At 41.9% G+C, this 22,937-nt stretch overlaps 3 protein-coding genes across 3 annotated transcripts in view; 1 reads left to right on the top strand and 2 right to left on the bottom strand.

The window, feature by feature from the left end:
* The window catches only part of GAS6 (growth arrest specific 6), a 45,858-nt gene extending 35,269 nt beyond the window's left edge, over positions 1 to 10,589 (top strand). Inside the window, exons 11-15 of the mRNA XM_069878002.1 lie at positions 1,964 to 2,128; positions 3,663 to 3,831; positions 5,434 to 5,606; positions 6,388 to 6,616; positions 10,004 to 10,589. Coding sequence (XP_069734103.1) covers positions 1,964 to 2,128; positions 3,663 to 3,831; positions 5,434 to 5,606; positions 6,388 to 6,616; positions 10,004 to 10,155 — 888 coding nt within the window. The 3' untranslated portion in view covers positions 10,156 to 10,589. The remainder of the gene's footprint in view (positions 1 to 1,963; positions 2,129 to 3,662; positions 3,832 to 5,433; positions 5,607 to 6,387; positions 6,617 to 10,003) is intronic.
* TMCO3 (transmembrane and coiled-coil domains 3) overlaps positions 4,406 to 22,937 on the bottom strand; it is a 225,146-nt gene continuing 206,614 nt past the window's right edge. Inside the window, exon 13 of the transcript XR_011339200.1 lies at positions 4,406 to 4,417. The gene's annotated coding sequence lies outside the window, so the exon portion shown is untranslated. The remainder of the gene's footprint in view (positions 4,418 to 22,937) is intronic.
* TMEM255B (transmembrane protein 255B) overlaps positions 13,790 to 22,937 on the bottom strand; it is a 67,111-nt gene continuing 57,963 nt past the window's right edge. The window contains exons 8-9 of the mRNA XM_069878090.1: positions 19,943 to 20,086; positions 13,790 to 14,710 (exon numbers count right to left, since the gene is read on the bottom strand). Of these exons, the coding sequence (XP_069734191.1) occupies positions 14,543 to 14,710; positions 19,943 to 20,086 (312 nt within the window). The 3' untranslated portion in view covers positions 13,790 to 14,542. The remainder of the gene's footprint in view (positions 14,711 to 19,942; positions 20,087 to 22,937) is intronic.

Below are 22,937 nucleotides of genomic sequence, written 5' to 3' on the forward strand. Positions count from 1 at the left end.
GTATTTCTTCACAGAGTATGCATGGTAGGGGCATTTCTGCAGACACCTTTGTCCCATTCCTGTTTGTTCCATGTCTGCCTGTGATCTGTGCCAGGAACAGGGAGATGGTCAGTGCCAGCTCCTTGTGGTGTGCTCTGCACCCTGTTGCATTGGGGCAGAGGTCACTGTCACACCAAACAGAGGTGTCTGATAGCCAGTGTAGCTAAACCAGTCAGGCTGTGGCTGCCAGAACCTGTGGGCTTGTGTTCCCACCCACTGTGTGGACTTTACAGCCTGCCAATGCCCCAAAAAAGCCTGTTTGAGCCTGGTTTGTGTGCCTCCATGGAATGCAGTGGGGAGGTGTGCATGCCACTTTAAACAAGCAAGTTTCAGACAAGTAAATTCATGTCCTGTAGGATACAGCGTGAAGCAACACACCAGGTGTAAACAGTATTTTAGCAATCTAAATCAGGCCGTACTGGGATCCACAGGAGAAGTTAAAAAACATATGTTTTGCGGATAAGCTTTCTGTCTAACAAATGCCCTTCATCTTCATTACTGAAGACTGCAATCCAAAGGGAATGTCCAGGAATAAATCTGCTGAACCCTGTCAGCCTTTACATTACAGCCACAGAGAGATAGAACTCAGTATGGCTGATGGAAGCAATTTTGGGGCAACTACTCTTGAAATGCAAAGGGAAAGATGCTCATAACCTGGCTTATTAGCAGGGAGAGGGAAGCATGAGTCTAAACAGCTGCTGAAATAAATACTTGTTTCTATACAGTGGCTTACTGGTGGAGGCAGTGTCTGAGTGTCCCAGGGAACACAGCTGTATTAATGAAGAATCACAGAATCACTAGGTTGGAAAGGACCCACGGGATCATCAAGTCCAACCATTCCTATCAAACACTAAACCATGCCCCTCAGCACTTCATCCACCCATCTTTTAAACACCTCCAGGGAAGGTGACTGAACCACCTCCCTGGGTAGCCTGTTCCAGTGCCCAGTGACCCTTTCCATGAATATTTTTTCCTAATATCCAGCCTGAACCTCCCCTGGCGGAGCTTGAGGCCACTTCCTCTTGTCCTGTCCCCTGTCACTTGGGAGAAGAGGCCAGCACCCTCCTCTCCACAACCTCCTTTCAGGCAGTTGTAGAGAGCAATAAGGTAATGAGTGGGTAGATGAGCTATCTGTCATGGAGGGGAAAGAAGGAGCTGTGTTTAAGGTAATGAAATATCAGAGATGTGCTCCTTTCTTCTCCTCTGTGGGAAGAAAGGGGTTGTCTTCTGCAACGGCAACAGAACACCCCATCAGTAGCAGAACCCAGGTCCCAAGGCACAGAATCTGCTGCATATCAGCTTTGTGCTTCATCTGCTCCTCTCCCTCCACAGAGCTGGCTGCTTTCTAGTGCTTCTCTCTGCAACCTGGTCATAATTAAAATTATGAAATCGTTTTTGAAATGTCAGTGGGGATAAAATCTTCCTAGAAGTTCAGAGACATGGAGGCAAAACTTGCAGAGACATTTTGAGAGAAAAATTATTGCCTATTACACATTTTTATTGTCCTCTTAAATATGACATCTTCTGTTGTTCCTTTTTTTCAGAGGTCACAATTCAAAGACTAGACTCAGTGTGACTGCAAGGCTTCTATATTATCTTTCATTGGTCCAACAAAAGACATCTTCTGATCTGTCTTTTGAGCTTTTTCTTTCATGTGCAGTTGCAATAGAACATTTCTCATTAATAACTTATTGTTGCATTTACATTTTGCATAGAGCAACCTACAAATGCCATATAGTTGTACTTTTGTGTATCTGTTTTGACATAGCTGGGTGGCCTTTGCCATTATGGGAAACCCACATTGCTTTCCTAGAGTAAAAATTTACAGATCAAGGTGGAGTGTAACTTAAAAGCTTTAGTTGAGGCTGCAAATACTGATTTGTTTATATAATGAATTATTCTATTTGCAATTTTACTTTTTCAGATCTCTGTTGAAGAACTCCAAAGAAGTTTGGTTATAAAAGTCAACAGGGATGCAGTTATGAAAATAGCTGTCTCAGGGGATCTGTTTACTCTAGACAAAGGACTGTATCAGCTGAATTTGACAGTAGGAGGCATTCCTTTCAAAACAAAGGACCTTATTCTACCAGTAAGTACAGCAGGATGACTTATGTTGTTTTGCTTGCCTGAAGGCCTTGATTTCATCTTCTCTTGGGGTAATGTAGGTCCTTCCTGAGAACAGCTCAGCCAGCCCTGAAACAGGTGAAATTATCACCTTCTGCATACAGCTTTGTCTCCATTGACTATATATAGAGGGAGCCTAAGGGAGTAGCAGAGGTGAGACTCCTGATTTTTTGATAAGTTTGAGTGAGATGTATGCCACCTTTAGCCTGCAGAATTAGGACACAGCAAAACTGGAGCACACGACAAAGCCTTGAGAATTATTGGTAGTCATGCTGGCTTGGAGACCTTGAGTGGCCCCAGTGGGTCAGTAGACACGCTGCTGCGTGAGGGTACCCACTTGATTTTGGAAAAAGCACTGGGGACAATCCTTGTGTTGTGACTGAAGTTTGCACTTCGTGTGTAGCATATCACCATTTGCTGCCTGCTTTTGCTCTTTCAGTTTAGTATGACCCAAGAAAAAAATGGAAGGTTATTTTTCTTTATTTCGTCCTAATTCAAGTTGATAGGACATATGAGTAGGAGTTAAGGCACACTTTGGGTGAGACTGGATGATGAAACAGCTGCTGCTCAGGCTGTTTGAATGTCCGCTACACACAAAGCTGGCACCTTCAAATCCAAGTTGGCATCTCTTTATTTCTAAATGAGGTGAGAGGCTTGCAGCTCCGTGATTGGGAGTGTAGCAGCTGAGGAAGGCTTCTGTTCCTCACAAGAAGTCATTCAGGGCCACTGCTTGTCTGAAACATTAAACTCGGGGTGTGGTTTAAATATAGGATTGAGGGCCAAAAACTTCTGAGGCTTTTTATCCTACCTCAGACACTTAATTCTTTCTGTACTTCAATTAATGGAGCGTAATGGTGCTGATTTAGATGCTTTGCAAGGAGACTTCTCTTTACATACTGTCTCACATTTTAATGTTGACATTTGGTACAGGATAACATAGCTAGAAGCTGGAAGAAACAAGGTGTGTACAGAGTAGTGTGCCCATCCTGTGGCTCAGGCACCCCTCCCTTAAGTCAGAACCCAACAACTTACACCATGATCAGGTCCAACATTTTGTGTGTCATGAAGACTGTTTGCAATGACACAAAGGACTGGGGTTTTTAACTTCAAATTAGCTTCCCAGCATTTGCAATGCAGAATTACAGGGGTTGCATAGCTTTGGCTACAGAGCTTTAGGAGTAAATTGGGCTAATGATGTACAGCATGTGAAAGCAACTAACAGGATCAATACAACCAAATCAGTACCTGCATTAGCTTGTACCTTTTTGTCCTGTGGAGACAAGCTGTTCTCAAGGGATTTTCCTGGGGAATACTGATGACTTACTTGCTTGGGATTGCAGGATTGGAGTTGCTACCAGTTGGTTTGCATGTTTATAACATGTCAAAATGATTTTCCCCATTTGATATCATAATATAACTCAGGATTCCTCTGCACCCAAAATCAATTATTCTTCACTGCATAGTAGCTTGAGGCATGAGATACGTCTTTATCCTCCTAGATAAACCCTCGACTGGATGGTTGCATGCGAGCATGGAACTGGCTGAATGGGGAGGACACCACTATCCAAGAGACCATAAAAATGAATGAAAAAATGCAGTGCTTTTCTGTAGCAGGACGTGGGTCTTTCTATCCTGGCCGAGGTTTTGCTGTGTTTAATCTTACTTATAGTAAGTACTTACTTTATTTTTTTTTTTATTCCTGGCCTCTTGTCCTGCCACTAACCATACTTGATTAATAAGCAGTTTAGAACATGCACGTATGCCGAGCTCAGTGTTGATCGATGCAGAAAAGACTGGCAGATGTGGGCGAAGTGGGAATAGCTAAATCTGTGGTTCATAGTGAAGGAAGGCCTATTTATGATGCTCAGCAAGAATAAGGTTCTTTCTGTGTAGCTCTAGTAATGCGTTTCATACCCAAGGTGACTCCAGCTCATCTTCAGCACTAGGGGTTTCACATTCCTGTCAGCAATGTTGCTGGTTCCAGCCCTATCTGCTATTTTTTCCTAAACAGGAAGAGCTGCAAGCCATTGTGCAATATCTTGAGTTTATGATGGACAGAAAATCAATGTTGTCTGAAGCAAAATATTCAAGATCAGATTCACTTTCAGTCCCTGGGTGGTATTTGTTACACTTGGGACAAACACACTAAGCGTATCTCTGATACAAACTGAATGAAATTGGCCTAGATACAGTAAGCTTCAAAGCAAACATACCTATACTAATTTAGCACTCAGAAAGGCACCTTTTCTTTGTTCTGGATTATTCTGTTTATATGTGCTGTCAACTGCTAGTATTTTTAAACCCATACAAATGCCAACCATCTATTTTAGTTGTGTGTGCAATTCCTCCTCTGGAGAAGACTTCTGTGCATCATTATATGGATTTTTCTGCTCTGCTATTATAAATTAGGGAGTATCAGGTATCTATCATCTCATTTACCACATGGATTCAGAAGCTGCATAGAGACAAGGCAGCATCTGAAGTGTAAATGGCAGCACTCGGCAGAGATGAGTCCTCAGCACCTTCATTTTTATATTCTTTTTTCTACAAACTTGCTTTGTAAGCTTTTGTTTGTTTTCTACAAAGTTGCTTTGTAAGCTTTATAAAGAACTTATTTGTCATATTTCAAGATGTGCTGAACCAGCAAAGCTAATACTTCTATGAAGGGAGGTTGTAGAAACAGGATTGAAATCTTTCTTTTTAGCCAGCATTAACTTTAAAATTACAAGGGCACTGAGTCAGTCAGAAAGATGTTAGAGACTTTAATTCAGAATTCAGCAGGTGAGATAAAGCATCTCGTGCTTCTGAGGGGCTGGTGATCAGAAAGTGATTAGGTAGGTGATCAGTGTACTGCATTTATATCCTTTTTCAGTTTAACACAGGCTTTCATAGAAATGTTTCCTGGATGTCAGATTTGGACTTAGATTCCTCAATTATCTTTGGACAGTCAAGAATGATGAAAAAATTGGCTACTCTGTCTTGCAGCAGTCCTTTGAATGTGTTAGATTAACAGCCATGGGAATTGGAATATCTTTGTGATAAAGCTTTGTGATAAAAAAGCTTAAGTAACAAGAGGAAACTGATGTGATGCTCTCCTCTGATTTTATGTTCAGGTACTTTGGAGGGTTTGGGATTTTTCTGAGTAAAAGAAATGTGGCAGTTCTTCCATATGTTTATCTATCTATCCTCTTCTCCAGGCAGAAATTGGACAGCCTATTTATTTGACATGTTAGTCTTAGTTTGTCATGCTATGCATTTCTTTTTCTTCAGTGCAACCTTCTTCTGGAAATGACAGCAAGACAAGTTGGGAAATAGAAGTAAATGCTGTGATTCAACCAGCAACAGATACTGGCATGTTGTTTGCTCTAGTTACAGAAGAAGCATCTGTCCCTTTATCACTATCTCTGATTGATTATCACTCCACAAAGAAACTGAAACAGCAGGTACAGACTTAAGCATTTTTCTAGAGAAGGTTCCTTATTATTTCCTGGGAACTGAAAGTCATCAGGATTGCTACCTGCCTGGTTATTTGCCCCCACCAGTCTGACACTGAGGTGCTTGGTTGCATCAAAATTCTGCCTCTTAGGGATACGTTTCAGACACTACTTGGGAGTCCTTTTAGGATGTTGTCTAGGTAAAGGCCGGAACTGAAGCTTGAATATAGGCATATTTTGTTATGTTTTTCTGGTATAGAAGCTGTTTAATGGCACTAGCAAATAATTCCCATTCTCTGGAGCTCATCAGTAATAGTCCCAAGGTAGTCAAGAAACAGGCTTAGGTGTTGTTCCAGGTGCCATGAAGTACCAGTTATGATGGTGTTCTGTAGCTCTTGAATTAATAGTATTCATAATAAAGGGCTAGATTCTGGCATTACATGAATATAAATCAGGAATAATTTCACTAAAACTCACAAGCCATTTCATTTCTGGTAGAGCAGCTCTAGTCTATTTTGCTCCAGGGCAATATAAATGCCTCTGTAAGACGCACTATGGATTATTTTTGAGAAGAGAGTGGCTATAGCTAATGATTAGTCCCACTAGTTCATCGTATTTTCATCTGTGCAAACGAGCAAAGAACACAGTCAGCAATAGTAATAAGGCTAATTCAGTGGTGGCTTTGCAAAATCTTTGTAAACAAGGCCACAGTGGGGTCATTGTGGTCTTGGATAAGTGTGGCCAGGTATATTTCTGCTCATTGCTTCTTTTTTCTTCCCCTGTTGTCCAGTTTATCATAGTGGCCTTGGAGAACACGGTTGTGTCCAGACTGGCAATAAATCTCTGCGATAAGAAGGAACACTCTGTGGACATCCTCCTCAATAGAGATCAGTTATCCCTGAGGGTAGATGGAATAGCGGGAGAGAGTGAACTGGCCATCTCTGAGTTAAAGGACAGCCTGGCCATCTTGGAGACCTCTTTGCAGTCAGCAGTGAAGACATATGTGGGAGGATTGCCAGGTGAGCATACAGATTTGTAGCATGGACTACAGACTCCCAGCTCACCTTGCTGAGCAGTCAGGAGAACTGTCTCAGTTTCTGCTTGAGCAGGCTTTGTCTGAAATGCAGGCACATAAACTCAACCGACGTGAGGGTGTGCTTGACATAACTGTCAAGAAAAACTGTTTTTTTCTTGAATGATTGTGTCCTTCTGAGGACAGTTGAAGGCAAAAAATAGAAAGTGGAGGATTTGCTTGGCCAGCAGTAGGAGTGTTTTTTCTGAAGGTGGTTGTAAGCATGGTCATTATCTTATACCTGGTAAAATCCATAGGAGCTGGACCACAGACACCCACAGTGCTTTATTAATGTAATGAACATGCCTGGGGAGTACAAGGACCTCACATTGTTTTGATGGAAGCTTGGGAAGCCTAGTGTGCTGATTTATCCTGGTTGTTGTTTTCCCTGAACTGATCACAACACTCTATGATTAGCAGATTTCTGTCCAGCATAGCGTACCTGGGGCACAACCAAGGGGCTGCCACCATTTATAGTTTTGCTGGCTTTTCAGCAACAACAGAGCTTCTTGTGGGGTGTCGGTTTCCTCCTCTATTCTGAATTTGGAAGATCAGAATTCCATCTGAATCATGAATTTTGGCCAAGTTTGGGGTGTTGTTTCTTGTTCTGTCTGAACTGGTTTATCAGTCCCTACTGCTGAGGAATGCAATTAATGTTAACACTTACGTGTCTGATGCACAGCAGTACATCCTATTTCATTGCCAGCAGCCAAGCAAAATCCTGCCCTTACTTGCCCAGCAAAGGAGGGGCAGCAACGTTGGCCTCTTGGTAGGTGCTGAAGTGGTCAGGCTTGAAGAGGGTGGCTGAGGTACCATGTGTGCCAGGACCAATGGTGTGACTGTTCCCATCATGAACAAGAGTTGACAGAGTATTTATGCCAATGATGTAAATGGTTCCTAGCCACACCTAAAATGGGGAGGCCACACACTCTGGAATGTTCACAGACTGGCAAGACCAAGACTGAATCTTCCAGTGTCTGAATTGTCCAAGCTGGCCATTGTGCAAGCAAGAGGGGTGACCTGTTGCTTTCAAGTAGTTCTTAAACCTACAGCAGAGACTTGCACAGCTCAGAAAACAATCCCCCTCTGTCGCTGTCTCAAGTTCTCCGTGGTTTCCTTAGACTAATTGTGCTGGGGGAAGCACATTTTTTAATTAGCCAGAACTAAATGTGAGATGTCATAGCCCTGGGTGTTTAGACTCAGCTGGCTTCTGTAGGTTATGCTGCTTTCCCTCTTTGATCTGTTCTGCTCAGCAACAAGAATTTCTGCCTGTGCTCTGCTTTTGCCATTAAGAGGAACCCAGCACTTGCATCTAGAAACCTTGTAATTTGCCAAATGAATAAACATTTCAGCACGTTGGTTAGATTCATCACTCTAGGTTAAATAACTATACCAAATGGTCAGATCTAAGTGAGTTTGGTTCATTCAAATTTTGAAAACATTATGTCATTTTTGGCTTTTCCCTACTTCCAAAGCCTGTGGAAAAAACAAAGTGCAGTGGTCACACTTAATGTCTTTGTTTCATGTGCCACAATCAAAGAAAGAATTCTGGGACAATATACTTAGTATGTCCAATCCTAAGCACTGCTAATATTGAAGACGTGGAAGAAACATTATTTAGAGTTTCAAGAGATAGGAGGAAACGTACAGGCATTTGCTACCTTTTCTATGTATTTTCCAGTTCTGGTAACTGCTAAATGATGTAATTTATATGATGCACAGGCGTTTTTCCATACAATGTATGTACCACCAGGTGAAGGAGCCTTTAAACAAGGACTCTGAGTCTTTATAGGAGCAGATTTCAGACAGATCCATTTCTAGTCATAACAGAAAATTAAATACTTGACCTGATTCGCACTTATAACACAAAGAATTTTTTGTGATTATTTCTGGTGGTACAACTTCTACAAATCCATATGAAAGTCTACACTGTCAGACAGCCCTGTGGCACATATAACAGCAATCTGCATGATTCCTTAAATGAGTGTTTAAGCTGTTAAGCCAACACTTCAACTTCTTCCAAGTCAAAATTTAATTTACAGTCTTGTGAGGTACTACAATACAGATAACCCCTTCTCTTTAGCAGGATTCACAGATAAAATTTGGTAAATGAGGAGGAATAGTAAATAGCTAAAATGATTAGTTTAAGCAGCTACCAAGCAGTGGTACTTTTCAGCTAGAAAGCTGAGAAATTTGTAGTATCCCTTTGTAGTTAACAGATGCCTCATAAATGTTCTTTCTCTTGCGCAGTCCCAGAGTCTGTCTGTGTTTGAGCACATCAGTTTCCAATGTGGCCCCGCCTGTCTCCAGTCAAAACCCTTTAAATTGCATATAATCTCAGGTTAATCGGATGAACTATTGTTCAAGTTGTCCTTGCTTCAGTGTACAGATAAGAAGTTTACTTAGCTATCTGCATTTCTGTGAAGATAAATAATCTTTGAGTTGCCATTGCTTACAACTGCACAGCCAGCTCGCTTGGGTCGGCTTTGGGTTGTAAATAAACTAATAAGCTTTGGGAAAGTGTAGAGAAAATTTACAGTTCATGTAAATTTTCATGTTACTATGTTCCTGTGTGGGGTTTTATTTATTTAAGGTCAGTGTGTATACGGTGGTGCAGAAGTCAGTAGTAATATTGACTAATTTCCTTTACTCTGTGTCTTTTTCCTTGCTATTTGTTTTCTACTTCTGGTAGAAAAATGTATGTCACCCATGGATCTCCATAGAAAAAAATAGTCTCATTGATCTTACTGACTCAATTGATGTATTCCAGCCCCTTTCTGATGAATGCCAGCAACCTTCTTGTGCTACTTAGGGTAAAGATCAGTCCGGCAAGTGGTATAGGCTGTATACAAGAGGAGCCTTCCTGTCATGAAGCTCATTTGATAATCTTTTGGCAGATATTTTGAAGAGAGAGAGGGAGAACATTAGAGGAATGCATAAGAACTCCACAAAAAACAAAGTAGAGGGTCCAGAGATGGAGGAGGGGAAACATTGAGATGGAAAACAGCATGAACATGGTGTGGAATTGGAGTGAAGCCTTGGTGCTGTGCAGCACATAGTTGCATCAGAACTGGAGGCCCTGCAGAGACACAGAGCAGCTGAGCAAAGACTCGGCCTGGTAGAAGGGCTTTGGTGCACAAGAACAGGTGGTGTTTTTCCCACGTCTGGGATTGTGCTCTTGCCTTCTGGTGAGAGGGCCTGGGGAGAGGCAGAAACCACAAAGTGAAGAAAAGGAGAGTTTGAATTAATTGAAGGGATGCTTAACTGAGCGTAGGTAGGGCACGTATTTATTAAAAAACAGCCATCAGAGATGCTTGTCTCCCCTTTCACACAGACGTTCCTGTGACTTCCACTCCAGTCACCGCATCCTACCACGGCTGCATGACTGTCAAGCTGAGCAACAAGGCACTGGACTTAGATGAGGCTCTCTACAAGCACAGCGACATCACCTCACATTCCTGTCCTCCAGTCGAGGCGGGTCAGTAGGTACCACTGCAATGCGGAACTTTTATATTCACAAACTTTCAATGCTTTTCTTTTTTTTTTTTTTTAAAAGACATAAATTATTCAGACCAACCACATTGCGTGTATAGTTTCTTTTAAACACTGAAGTTATGTAGGAGCTACTGATTCTTATGTCAGATTGATTATTGAAATACTCCTTTGCTTTGAGGTTTAAAGGTTGTAATATATTTGTAAATAGTTCAGAAGACTAATATTAAATAAGCCCAAAGTACAGAATATACCTAAAGTGAATGTTAGCTTTAGACTGTAAAAGACAGTTTTATCTGTAATGTGGAAAACTTGGTGTGATATATGAGTGTGTACTGGATGAGAAATAATAATTCTGTATTATTTTTTATTACCAAACACTGCTTTCTGATTTGCAAAATATGACAGAATAAAATATTTACATACAAGTTTTTAATTTATCTGTACTGAGATTATTCTGTTGTCTGGAGATAATGGCTCAGGCTATGCCTGATGTGGAGATTACACTATTGGGGGGCTTTTTTGTTTGCTTGGTTTGTTTTAGTTTGGAGGTGGGGGGTTTTATGTGCTTATGTCAGTATTATATATCTTCTGGGCTGGACAGCAAATAGTTGATGCTATTCTTATTGCTGGAGTTCTCTTCCTGGTACCACAGATAGAAGATTCAATTGTGACCTTTAGAAAAACTCTCAGTCGATAGAAAATCGAAAACAAAATTGGGTCAGCAGGAAACAATTAGAAGAAAAGACTCAATAAGTTGAAAGCCATTTGGCTTTTGTGTCAATAACTGCTGAAGCAAATGATGAGGTGTCAAGAAGTGGGGAATATTATCTGGTAGTGACATATTTTTGTTGCTTAATTTTTAGGTTGGCTCATTCATTGTGAGCCTAATGGAAGCAGAGAGGCTTGAGACTGTGAGAGTGAGCCAAGTCGAATTGCAGACTGGTGAGAATATGCAGGGTGGGTTTACACAGGAGAGGTTGTAAAGTCATAAAGTGCATGAACTGAGAAAGACAGGTAGATCTTGTAGTGGTTAAGGTTACCCTGTGCTTCAGAGGGTTAACACGGAAAATGTCTGATCCTGCAAGGTCCTTTATAAATTATGCCTGGCCATTCTACGACACGTTTTGCCTAGTTGAATATGGAGATGACAGATTAGCCTAATAAACCATGTATGTGACAATAACTGTGACTGCGCTGTGGAGATACAACTGTCCCAGCGGAAAGGGTATGGACTGTGCCAAACATATTTGCTGGTAAGCATCCCTGCTTTATTTAGCAAAGAAGAAGAAGGTACTCTCTTAGCCATTAGACAGCATGATATCATAGCTCTGTATCATGGCCAAATTAGTCAGCAGTAATGCAGTAGGACAGAAAAGACCAGAGCTTTATTGCTTTCAACTGACCTACTCATTTACACTTACAGAACGACCTATCAAAAGGCTCTTTACACCCCAGTGTGACCACATGCAAGTTTAAAATGAGAGTTGCTCACTAGACAGTAATAACTTATTGGCAGAATGTGCATGGATAGGAAAATCCGGTAGTGATATGGTTTTGCTTCTTTTATTGAGCAAGGGAAACATCAGTATTCCTGAGACTGCTTTCTGGTAGAGTTTATTACTCTGAATCTACTTGTGATATGATGGAGAACCCAAGAAACATTAGTATCTCCAGTGAGAGACGGGAATCCTGAAGATATTGTGGTTAACAGCACTTCCACACTGCAATGTTTTGTTTTCTATGTGTTTTTCATGGTTGTTGTAATGCTTACCAAAATAGTTCTCCCATCTTTTTAACCTGGAGTAGCTCTAATGAAAACAGTAGACTCCAAAGACTAGTTTTTAAACAAAGGTGGAACAAACCCTGTTTTACTTTGTTCTTTTCAAAGGAAGCATGTTAGCAAAATAGTCTTATGTCTGGCATTTTTGTATAATTTCTGTGGTAGTTCCCAAAAAACTAGCATGTGGTATGAGTGAATCACAAACATATCTGACTTTTGTGTTAATTTAAGTGGTATTATATATGAGGCCAGAATTGTTTTGGAACCTGGATGTGTGGATCCTGTGGTACAGTGTGGTACACTGCAGTTTCAGACCTCATATTATTGAAAAAAAGACTATAATTCCATTTTCTAAACCAATTAAGTCAGAGCTAAAATTTCTTCCGGACTGTGCATGTGTGTGCACGTATCCAAAGATATTTTGCATAGACCACAACATCCCCAAACCTGAAATGTGGTGTAGAAGAGAAAGCCAGAGTTTATAAGTCTGGAGAATTAAAGAAAGTGGGAGTCTTTTATGTCAAGCTGGACCGTTTTTAATGCCCTACAGCAGTACCACGCCAGAGAAAGAGGCAGCTGCTTCTATACACCATTGAAAAGAGGAAAAAAGTGATAAGTACTCCTTCATTACTTCTCAGTCACTATGCATCAACCCAAGAGAAATATTTGATTTAATTTTTGTTTTATTAGCAGTCAAGGTGCTCAACTCAAAGGAAGAAAGTCTGTTTTGGACTGTAAGTCCCCAAAATGAAGCTGGACCCCCGGTAGTATTCATAGTGAGTAAAAAGAAGTAAATGTGTAGTTACACACATTTCATGGTCAGGATTGATTGCGCTCTTCATGTCATGCATTTGCACAAGAATTAAGCATTTTGAATGTGTTAAATTCATGTTTAAGGGAAAAATAATGGTCTCCTCTCTGCCTTCTATTTCTCTTAACCAGGTTCATATAACTCACCTTTTCAACAATATACGTAAGGCATCTTGTCACTGACAGTAACATTGCTGGCCTAAAACTTTGCATCTCAGAAAATCCGTATTAATTGAACAAAACATGGTTTTCATTGTCCATATAAATTACCCTCTGATCTTATATGTTTAGTACTGAATGTGATTTTTATACATAGAGGTATAACACGTAAATTAACAAATTTCTTGATAGGTGGAAAATATTATATAAAAGGTTGATCATTCTTTGTGCTATTTTCAGCTAGTCTGATGGTGTCACTTCCTTCCAAAGGAAACTGTCAAGTAGGTTGGTTTTGTTTATATAGTTTCTTTTTATATTTTCATAATATGAAGCAGCTGCTTAAATAGTTAGTGACAAATACCTTCCTTTCCCTGATTTGCTCTTGGGCCTTTCAGGAAATTTCTATAGCTTCATTGCTGTCCAGACTGTAACATCTATAGAACAGGCAGCACCACCACCCTTCCTCCAGGAGCAAAATGCAGTGAAGAGATACAGAGATCTGATGGGTTTTCATGCTCGTAAAGACACTCCGGCCTCAAAATACAGCAGCCATGTGCTAAGAGAGATCCCAGCTAATATGATGCACAGCGAGGGGGCAGGGTGCCCACAACAGGAACAAGACCTTGTTCTTGTCGATGGCACTGCTACAGGTATTGCTGTCTAGCCTTGTCAACATATTTTCTCTAAACAACAGGAGATAATGCAAAAAAAAAAGGAATTCTGACTCTTCATCCATTTGGTTTCAGTTTTGTAAAATGCTTAGATCAGGTCTTGATCAGTTTAAAAATAAATAGCTGGGGTTTAACATAGATTGGGTTTGGTTGTAGTCCCCTTTTGATAGAAAGGAATTAATTTGAACACTGAAGTATAGCTTAACTACCTGTTTGGAAACCGCATCTTCAGTACACTGACATGATATTTTCCTACGCAGAGTAGACTGCTGCAAAGTTTGGATAAAATAGTCCCAATAAAATTAACCCTTCTGTTTGAAACTTAAAAGAAGGAACTACCTGTGTTTTGGTAGGGTATTTTTTTCTCATATCTTTCGTTGTCCTTACAAATATACACAGCCTTAGTTACATATACTGTAACTATGCAGTCAATTTTATTGTAAAATAATTGCCACACTTTTTTTTTTATTGGTATAACACTTTCACCAAAAAGGGTTATTAAATAAATACTACAAGCCAACGAACATCTGTCTCTTCCTACACAAAACAATTGACTCAGAAAGCTCCAGACTACACACTCAGACAATACAGGCTAAAACCCCCTGACTTGGTTTATGAGAGCAGAACATGTATCTGGGGTGCTTTCTTCATTTCTTCTCTTGAAGAGAAATCATTCTCCAGTAGATGGAGAATGAAAAGAACTCATGTTTATGGTAGCCAGAAAGTAACACTACATTTGACTGCAGGCAAACTGATGGTGACTGGTCACTCTGCTGGTGATGTGCCTGCCCTCACATATCCTGCTCTGCTCACAGTAAGATGCGGGTAAAAGCGGAGTAGCCATAACACACTCTGTGGTGGGTTCCTTAGGAAGTATAGTGCCTGCACAGCATGATTTCCAGAGGTTTCTTAAAAAACAAAATAAAAGCTACCAGATACCTGAAACAAATTCTTTGTTCTATGGTGCATATGGTGGAGGCTTTTCTCCAGGCAAGAAGTAAGTTGGTGTATAGAGGGCTGGAGCATTGGCGGGAAGACCATAGCTGGAGCTGGACTGAGATGGAGGCTGAGTTTCTTCCGATAAAGAAATGTCAGTAGATGACGTTCCTGGAAAATTGCTGGCAGGCTGTATATAGACAAATTAAAAATACCTTCTTCAGTAAAGGATTATGACCCCATTTGCAGATGTGCATTTATTGTTTGCCATGTAAGAATTATATAATAAGCCCCATAATTAAATTTCCCATGCATTGCAGCACAAAACTCACTTTAGTTTTAAAGCACTTGCTTAAGCATAGCAATGATGGTACCTAGTGAAACAAAACAGATGTCATCTGTAAACCAAATCACTTTTAATAGGCATTGCACATGCAACTAGGCAATAGAGCAGAACAGGAATTTCTGCATGAAATTATGCTTTGGCTTCCTGGGTGAGGCACTGCACCTGAATGGCTGATAAAGTTACACGTAGCTGATCTTTTCCAGGCATCGCAGTGAAATTTTAATTATCTCAGATGTAATTTATCTCAATTGCAATACTTGCATAAATACAAGGTCTTATTCCTGTGCCAAATGCAGCTTCCTCTTAAGAGAAAATTTTACAGGGCAGCACGTGTCTCCCTGTAGTAGGTCTTCCTCTTTGGCTGACTCAGCTATCAGGGAGCTTTGGCTGAGAGAGGTACAAAAAGTAGAAAAAGTTTAGAAATCAGCCCATCTTCAAGAACAAACAGAGTTTGTTAAAATGAAAGAATTAATGATACCCTACAGGAATGTTCTGGATCAAATCCTACAGCTGCTTTAAACCAAATTTTGTCATTGATTTAAAGAGGGCCAGGATTTCAGCCTCCCCTCATAAGCCAGCACATGCCAGTCCATGAGCTTCATGAGAAGAGCTGTGCTTCGTTCCCCTCAGGTTCAGGCCTTAAGTGCCTGAAATTTAAATAGAAACCAAAAAATAGTAATTATAAATCTTTTTCAAGGGAAATGAAAAATACGGATGCTTCTTCCTGTTGCTAAAAAAATTGGTAGTCACCATCTAGAAGGCAAATAGAAGGACTGGCACTTGGGCAATGGCATCTCAGAGCTGCCCAGGACTGGCAAACCCCATGCTATAGTGGCTTCTCCATGGGGCTCTGGGTCAGCAGGGGCTGATGCCCTGGGTCAAAGCCCCGTGGTAAGGAGAATATTATCCTGCATTTATACTACAGGGTGACTTAGTAAGTAAGAGTGGGGACATCCTGACAGAAAGGTTGATTACACCTTTTGACTCTCTGGGAGGCATTGCAGGCATAGTGACTGCTAGCTGGATCAGCTCCAAACATGGTGGTTGTGGTTTTGGGTGGTTTGGATTTGTTTGGTATTTTTATTATTATTTTGGAGCTGTTACTCTCTTCCCTTTCAAACTAAAGCCACTGTTTCCATCTGTCTGCCTGGAATTGCTTCTGTAATGAGCTCTCCTCTGGCAGGATTGACTGGCACAATCCTTACTGCTGTCATCACCACCAACCTCTGCACAGTTAATCATCTACCTGACCAGTTGGCAGGCCTGATACCAAGACTAGCAATGAGTGAAATGTACCAGTAAGGCACGAATGATTTTGTCAGCACATGCCACAGTAAACAAAAGAATGCTGGTTATACCTTTGTCAAAATACATTCCTGCTATCACTTTTTTTTTTTTTTGCATTTGTGTGATTTCTGCTTGTGGACAAGGAAGCATGAGGTGAACTGAGGAGTGTTTACCACCAGCTTAGGTTGCGATTATTTTCAGACTTTGTTTTCCCCTCCAGTGAGTAGTTATTCAGGGAGATACTAGATTCAGCAGAGGACGAGGAATGAATCTGCTCAGTGGTGGGAGCCACGGGTGAACTCGGGTTCATAGCCTTTGAGCTAATGGAGCTTCAGTCCATGCAAGTGGGGGCAACACTTAGGCTAGGTGTGTTGCATGCCAGACTAACCTGAGGTGGGTTATGTAAAAGCAGGAACTAAGGTATGGATTCCCTCTAGTTGAAGTAAGAGTTCAAACTAGAGTTATTAGTTAGTAATTGATTGCCAACTGCTTTACTTCATTAACTGGCATCAATTAACTTATATTTTTCTCCTAACTCTAAGCTGAAGATGGTGTTGCTCCTTTTGTTGTACTGAACCACCATGTGTGTGACCCTGCCCCAGCTGGGGGCAGGTGCAGGGCAATATGAAATGCAAGTGTTTACGAACAGCGTTTACCCAAAGCTTTGGTGATCTAAAGGGAACACTGAGAAAACAGGTGCATCGTGTGGCCCTTACGTCAATCTTGATTGACATGGTAGCAAAAACTTTTGAGATGCCTTTTGAGATGCCCAAGGGCACTCTCTTCCAGCTGCTCCAGAAGCATGTGTGAGCCTCACGTAGACATTGGCCCACATCAGACAGCCCTGTATGGATATCTTGTGAGCATCAGGTCATCTCAGATGCCAATCTTTAGATAACTGAACTGCACACCTAGGGTTCAGCCTCAGGTTTTCATGTCTCAGTTGAAGACTCCAGAACACAGATATCTAAGCTTACAGCATAGTGACATGTAGCGATTGAATCCCACCCTTAGTGAGTAGAAATGCCTTTAGGGTGTATTTGTATCATTCACATCTTACATCTTTAGTCTAAGATAATCAACATACGAGAAGTGCCTTGCTCTCCCTGTGGAATCTGAAAGGTAGACCAGGTCAGGTGGAGTCTCCTACACTGTGGACAGCTAGAGCTTAATTCAGCTGCTCACATGTAAGGGTCCAGCCCTTTTGGGATGCCATGGGAAATACCAGATACCCACACAGATGTGACATAGGAACAACAGGACCTGGATACTCCCAGAGTGGCAGCAGGGGCCAGTTGGCTACCTGATCCAATTATCAGGCAGCACTAGAACCCTACACGTCAACAGCCCTGTATTTGGCCAAATGAATCCTAGCCTGAGGGCCTGTAGTTGCCTTAAGGACCAGAACAAGCTAAGCAAGGCCTGAATCCAGGGGCTGGGTACTGCTTGGAGCACTTAGGTTTATAATGAAGACCTACTTCCAGTCCCATGGATTCAGCCCACAACTCTCAAGTAATGGAAGTGGATGATGGTTCAGCTTCTGGCTGTTCTGAATCAGGCCTGCTCCTAACATTCACTGTTTGTAGCTTTGAGTAAGTTTATCATGATTTTTTAACTCAGATACTGATGCAGAAAATGAATTCTCTCCAAACTACAACATAATGAACTCATACATGGGGGAAGGCGGTTTGCTTTTCTTTTTTTTTTTTTCCCCAGGAAAAGGATTAAGTGCTTTCCCTTTTCAAGCCCAGTGCTTCTTGCTAACTTCTGGCCTGGGGACAGCTGGTGATATCTGCCACTGAGTGTTATGAAGGGAAGAGAAGACAAATGAACACATTTCTTAGAAAAACTAGAAATCTAGGTAAAAAATGTTTATTTTGGAATGCAGTTAAGAAATTGGGGTAAATATAATGTATTTCTTTTCCTTAGGGACACAGGACCGAACAGTTACAATTGATCCTCATGACTAATTCCATGCATCTTTTCAGCTTAACTGCTTCCTTTCATCCGTTTTTATCCCTTTCACTCTTCGCTTTTGGCTACGTGCTAGCTGAAGTCTAAAGAACAACACAGATTTTCAGCATAGATGTTCAGCTAAAAGCAAACAAAAAGAGAACTCTGAGTGTGCTCTTTTTTTCCTCTCAACCCATGATCTCCAAAAGTGCCTGGCCCTTTTTTTTTGTTAATAAATAAGACATGCCAAGGACTGCTCTCTGGCTGTGAAGCCAACTGGCACAACACATATCACATAGTTACAGCTGAACTCTTACCGCCAAACCACCGTGACTCTATACACATTACCTACCAGGAATGCTTCATTGCCCTTGCTGTCTCCTGACCCCTTTTGGGGGGGTCAATCTCCATTTTTTGGAGATTGTTAGTTGGTCTGGGCCAAACCCATTCCAGGAGCATGCTAACATTTCACAGCACTGGACGATTATCTTGACCCAGTACTTTCTGGCCCTGAACAGATGTAGCTCAGGAGGCTGTGGGGAGCTGGTCCACACCTAGTTCATGCTAAACAAGCAGTGTTTTCAATTAAGAAGTTTCGCAAAACTTGTGGTACCCATTGGTCTAGCACTACGCAGCCAAAATATAACAAGTCATTGGACTGAACAAAAGTCTTACTGTGCTTTAGAAAAATCTAGAAACTCTTGTGATTGCTCAAGGGTCTCAGCACATTCAGTTATTTCTCAGCTGACCCTACGTTCTTCATCTCACTCTGCAGCAAAAAAACAAAAAACAACCAAACACCATCCTTGGCACCACTCCCTGCATTTTCCAGGCCAGATCTGGCTGGCTGCAACGCAGGCTTGGAGCATGACTTGCACCTCATCCTTATGAAGGAGGTGAAACAGTGTTGACTCAGCTCATGTTGCATTCCCTCCTGCAAGGGGAGAAAGCTGCATCTCTGGCAGCTTTCCCTTCTGCCTTCCTGCTGGCTGCCCCTGGTCAGTAGGTCTCACCTGCCTCTGCCAACTGCCATAGCAGCAGTAGGTGCTTATAGGAAGCTAAAAGGAAATGGGCTCCATCTTCTGATGAGCCCCCCCTTGCTCTTGTCCCACCATCTGGGGACTGGCTGGACTGCAAGTGACACCTGAATCCCTATGTTTAATAGCAGCTGATGGACTAATCCCCAACCTCTCATTTATACTCTTCCACAGCATTCTGTGGCATTTGAATCTTCTCTGGTGTGTAAAAAAATGTTCCTATTTCTGGTTTATCTTGCCACTTAATAGCTTTGCTTGGGCAGCAAAAGCTTTGCGTAATGACTAGTTACCATTAACATCCAGCCACAATCCCTTCCATATCACTAATTTTCACAGACCTCATTTCCTCCCTTTTCTTGTCTTCTTTCCATTTAATGAGTGCTAATCTACTTATGTCCATATTATAAGTAAGGTGGAATAAGGTGCCTAAACTTTTCTGCCAAATCCTGTTCTATATCAGATGCTTCCTTTGGCTTCCCCTCATGCTTCTGCTGCTGCTTTATGTTGCCCAACATGGACCCTATGTTCACCTTCATGACTACTGCAACACAGCTCTAATCCCACACTGGGATTCCTCATCCACAGAGTCCAAAGGATGATCAGAGAAAGCCTGTGATCTGAGAACAGACCTGAGAACTAAGTCCAAGCTAAATCATGCCAGAGATAAGTCTTAGTTGGGATCCAACTTCCTTGCCTCGTTTCAAACCCCAGGAGCCAAGGTCTATCACCGCAGAGTTTATACTAAGGAACAGCTAATGCTTTTCTGATGCAGTAAGAAAGGTGCCAATTCATACTGTACCTGAAGGGGTAATGGGTAGGATGGATATGTAGAAATAGTTGCTGCAGAAGGACAGAATCCAGCATATGTCAGGATCTGCTGGGCAGGATTGTACAGGATCTGAGGAGGAGGTGCAGCACTGAAAGCAATTTGGGACAGAGGTACCTGTTGAGCATAGAAGACAGCAATATATCAATATATCAGCACAGCACAGAGGTGGCTGGAGCAGGAACTGGTCCTACCCCAAGCAACTAGGCAATTTAGTAACTTTCTGTTTTCTAACACACCAGTATTACCAAAAAAAAAAAAAAAAAAAAGAGGAACAGACAGAATGAGAAGAGTGTGTATCTGGAGTGAATTTTCTAGCCAGATTTCCACAGTTATTTTAATCTTCTTGCTTTGGAAAAAGACTGCTGGTGCTTCCCTAGCACCAGAAACAGAAGCAATGGCAGGATTCCAGACCCAGAACACCCTGAAGAACACAGCATACAGATTTTACCACCTCTTCTTTTCCACTTCAGCACCAAACACCCATTCCTCCACCATTTTATGCCAACTCTTTCCAACAGCAACTATCTGATACCCTCACGTCTTTTCTCTATTTTCCTATGCAGATCTGCAAAGATCTCATCTTTCACAGCTCCCTCTCACTTGTGAAATGCAGTTTGCTGATGGCTATCCAATACTGCCTACCACACACATATCTCATTTCTGCTGTGTAAAATCTTTCAACATATCCCATGGCTTTATTTGCATGTCCCTTAACTGCAACACGAGATGAGGTTTGCGGGAAGAAGTAATAGCTCATATTAAACTAGCTGATACAATTGGGGGGGGGCAGGGGGAAATGAGCAAAAGTTAAATGTGACAGGGGGCTTGTGTTAGCCCCTAGGACCCCATGCTATTTATCCATTTGTGATGGACAGTAGAGCTCTGTGGAAGATTTTCATGTCCCCATTGCAAAGCAAGACAAACACAGTGGTTTATTTTCTCTCCTTTGTTTTTACTAGCAGATTCTTCTACATGAGTGTGTGGAATTTCCTTTTTACTGAATTAATAAAATATAGTGGTTGCCAGACAAATGTTGAAAGCAGCAGCTAGGTTTTGGGGTTTTTTTTGGCATTTCTTTTCAGATAAATCAGTGAGATACATAAATCACTGTATCTTCTGGAGGCAGTGTGAGACCGCACTGTGATTGAGAAAGAATTATATTAATTGTGTTTGTGCATGGAAAACATTGTCTAGGTCACTGATATACCACATGAGGTTAATCTAGGCCTTAGCTCTTTGGAGAAACTTGGTATCCTGGGAGCTGGTGCAGAGAAAGGCTGGGCGTGAAAGCAGAAAGCTTATTTCATGCAAGAAGGGAAGTCTCTTCTCTTCAAGATATCCTTATCAAAACAACTCCTTTTTACCCACTCTGCTGGGTGGATATGGCAAGGAGAGACAGAGAGACACTAACTTGCAGACAGGAGTAGTGAGAAGCAGTTAATGAGGTTGCCTTAGACCCAAAGGTTTGGGGCCAGTGACATAGCCCATCCAGGCTGGGGCTGGATCCACACCCAGAGTGTGCCCTTCCTTGGAGGAGAGAGGCCCTGGCACAATCAGATCCCTCTGGTTACAGACAGAAACATGGCAAGAAACACTTGTTTTGCCCAACATGAAACACAGATGCCTGTTCTGCATCTGTCACCAGCCTTCGAGTGTGGGTCGCTTTGGGTGCTGCTGTCCTCTCAGGAACCCCTCTCAGTTCTCTCCAGCCATAGCAGCAATGCAGTCAAGTTGCTAAGGACAAGCATCACAACAGTCCCAGAAGACAAGTTTGGAGAGTCATCCATCCTAAATCCACTGATCAAAGCACCTTACTATCTGGCTATCTGGTCTTAGCCTGGAGCCAGCAATGCTTTGCATACACTGAAGCTAGCTAGATGCTTTTATCAAGTATTCCTGTATAACGCTGTTAAATTAACACATTTAGGGTAGGCGGAAACATTTTACAATGAAACACCATCCAAGTCAAAGAGATAAGGAGCTATTCGGTGGGTAGGGAACACTATCAGTGCCATGCAGGCACCAGGGTGTGGAAGGCTGGGGAAACCAGGTAGTGGCCGGAGGCACTATCTGCCCCTGACCCAGCCACGCTCACCATGCAGTGCTGGGCTTTGTGGCTGCAGAGCAAGGGAGGTCCACTTACTGATCCCACAGAGACCTGCCAAAGGGTTTATTCCTGAGCTACAACTACTTTTAACATCAGACCGCACCTTGAGGTTCATTTTGTTTTCCTTGTTAGAGCATGGAGAGGAGAGAAGAGAATGATATTTAATCTGTTCAGACTCCCTTGAGGACTCCAAGAAGGAGACTAACTGAAAAAAAAAAAAAAAGAAAAAAACCCAAGCAAACCCCCCAGGAATCATGTTAGTTCTGATTAATGTAACCCTAAACACAGGGCAGGCAGATTCCTTGGCAAGGTGTGTCAGGAAAACATCTACAAGTCATGTGCAGGGAAGGGAGTTTCCAGATTAACTATTAGTACCAGCAAGCGAAGTTTTCCATGCATTTCTTTACCTCTGTCTTCTGTAAGAAATAATCAGGGTTTTCACCATTTTGGGTACTCAAAGCATATGCTTCTATTTAGATTACACCTTAACCTGCTTTTTGTTAAAGGTGACTTGAAAATAACTGCCTGGCTGGTGTCTTATATCCAAGCACATGGTAGATGTGAAAAGGAGGGTGTTGTAATCATTGCAGCTCCTCCTGCAGCCAGCAGATCACAGAGGACAGCCCCATGGGTGACACAGGGGCCACTCAGAGCTGACTCCTTGGGGTCAGGACAGGATGAAATGTTTTCCACTGAGGCAGCAATCCCACTGGAAGGCAGAAAAAACATGGGGAGTGCGACAGGGTCTGCAGGTCACAAGAAAGAAAACCAGCAACAAGCATAACGGCACTTCATTTTCTTAGTGTCCAGGGAATGCGATGGGTTTAGAGGCGATGGCACTGTTTTGCAAGCTCTCCC

This window comes from Phaenicophaeus curvirostris, chromosome 1 (genome assembly GCF_032191515.1).
Source record: "Phaenicophaeus curvirostris isolate KB17595 chromosome 1, BPBGC_Pcur_1.0, whole genome shotgun sequence".
Classification (NCBI taxonomy): domain Eukaryota; kingdom Metazoa; phylum Chordata; class Aves; order Cuculiformes; family Cuculidae; genus Phaenicophaeus; species Phaenicophaeus curvirostris.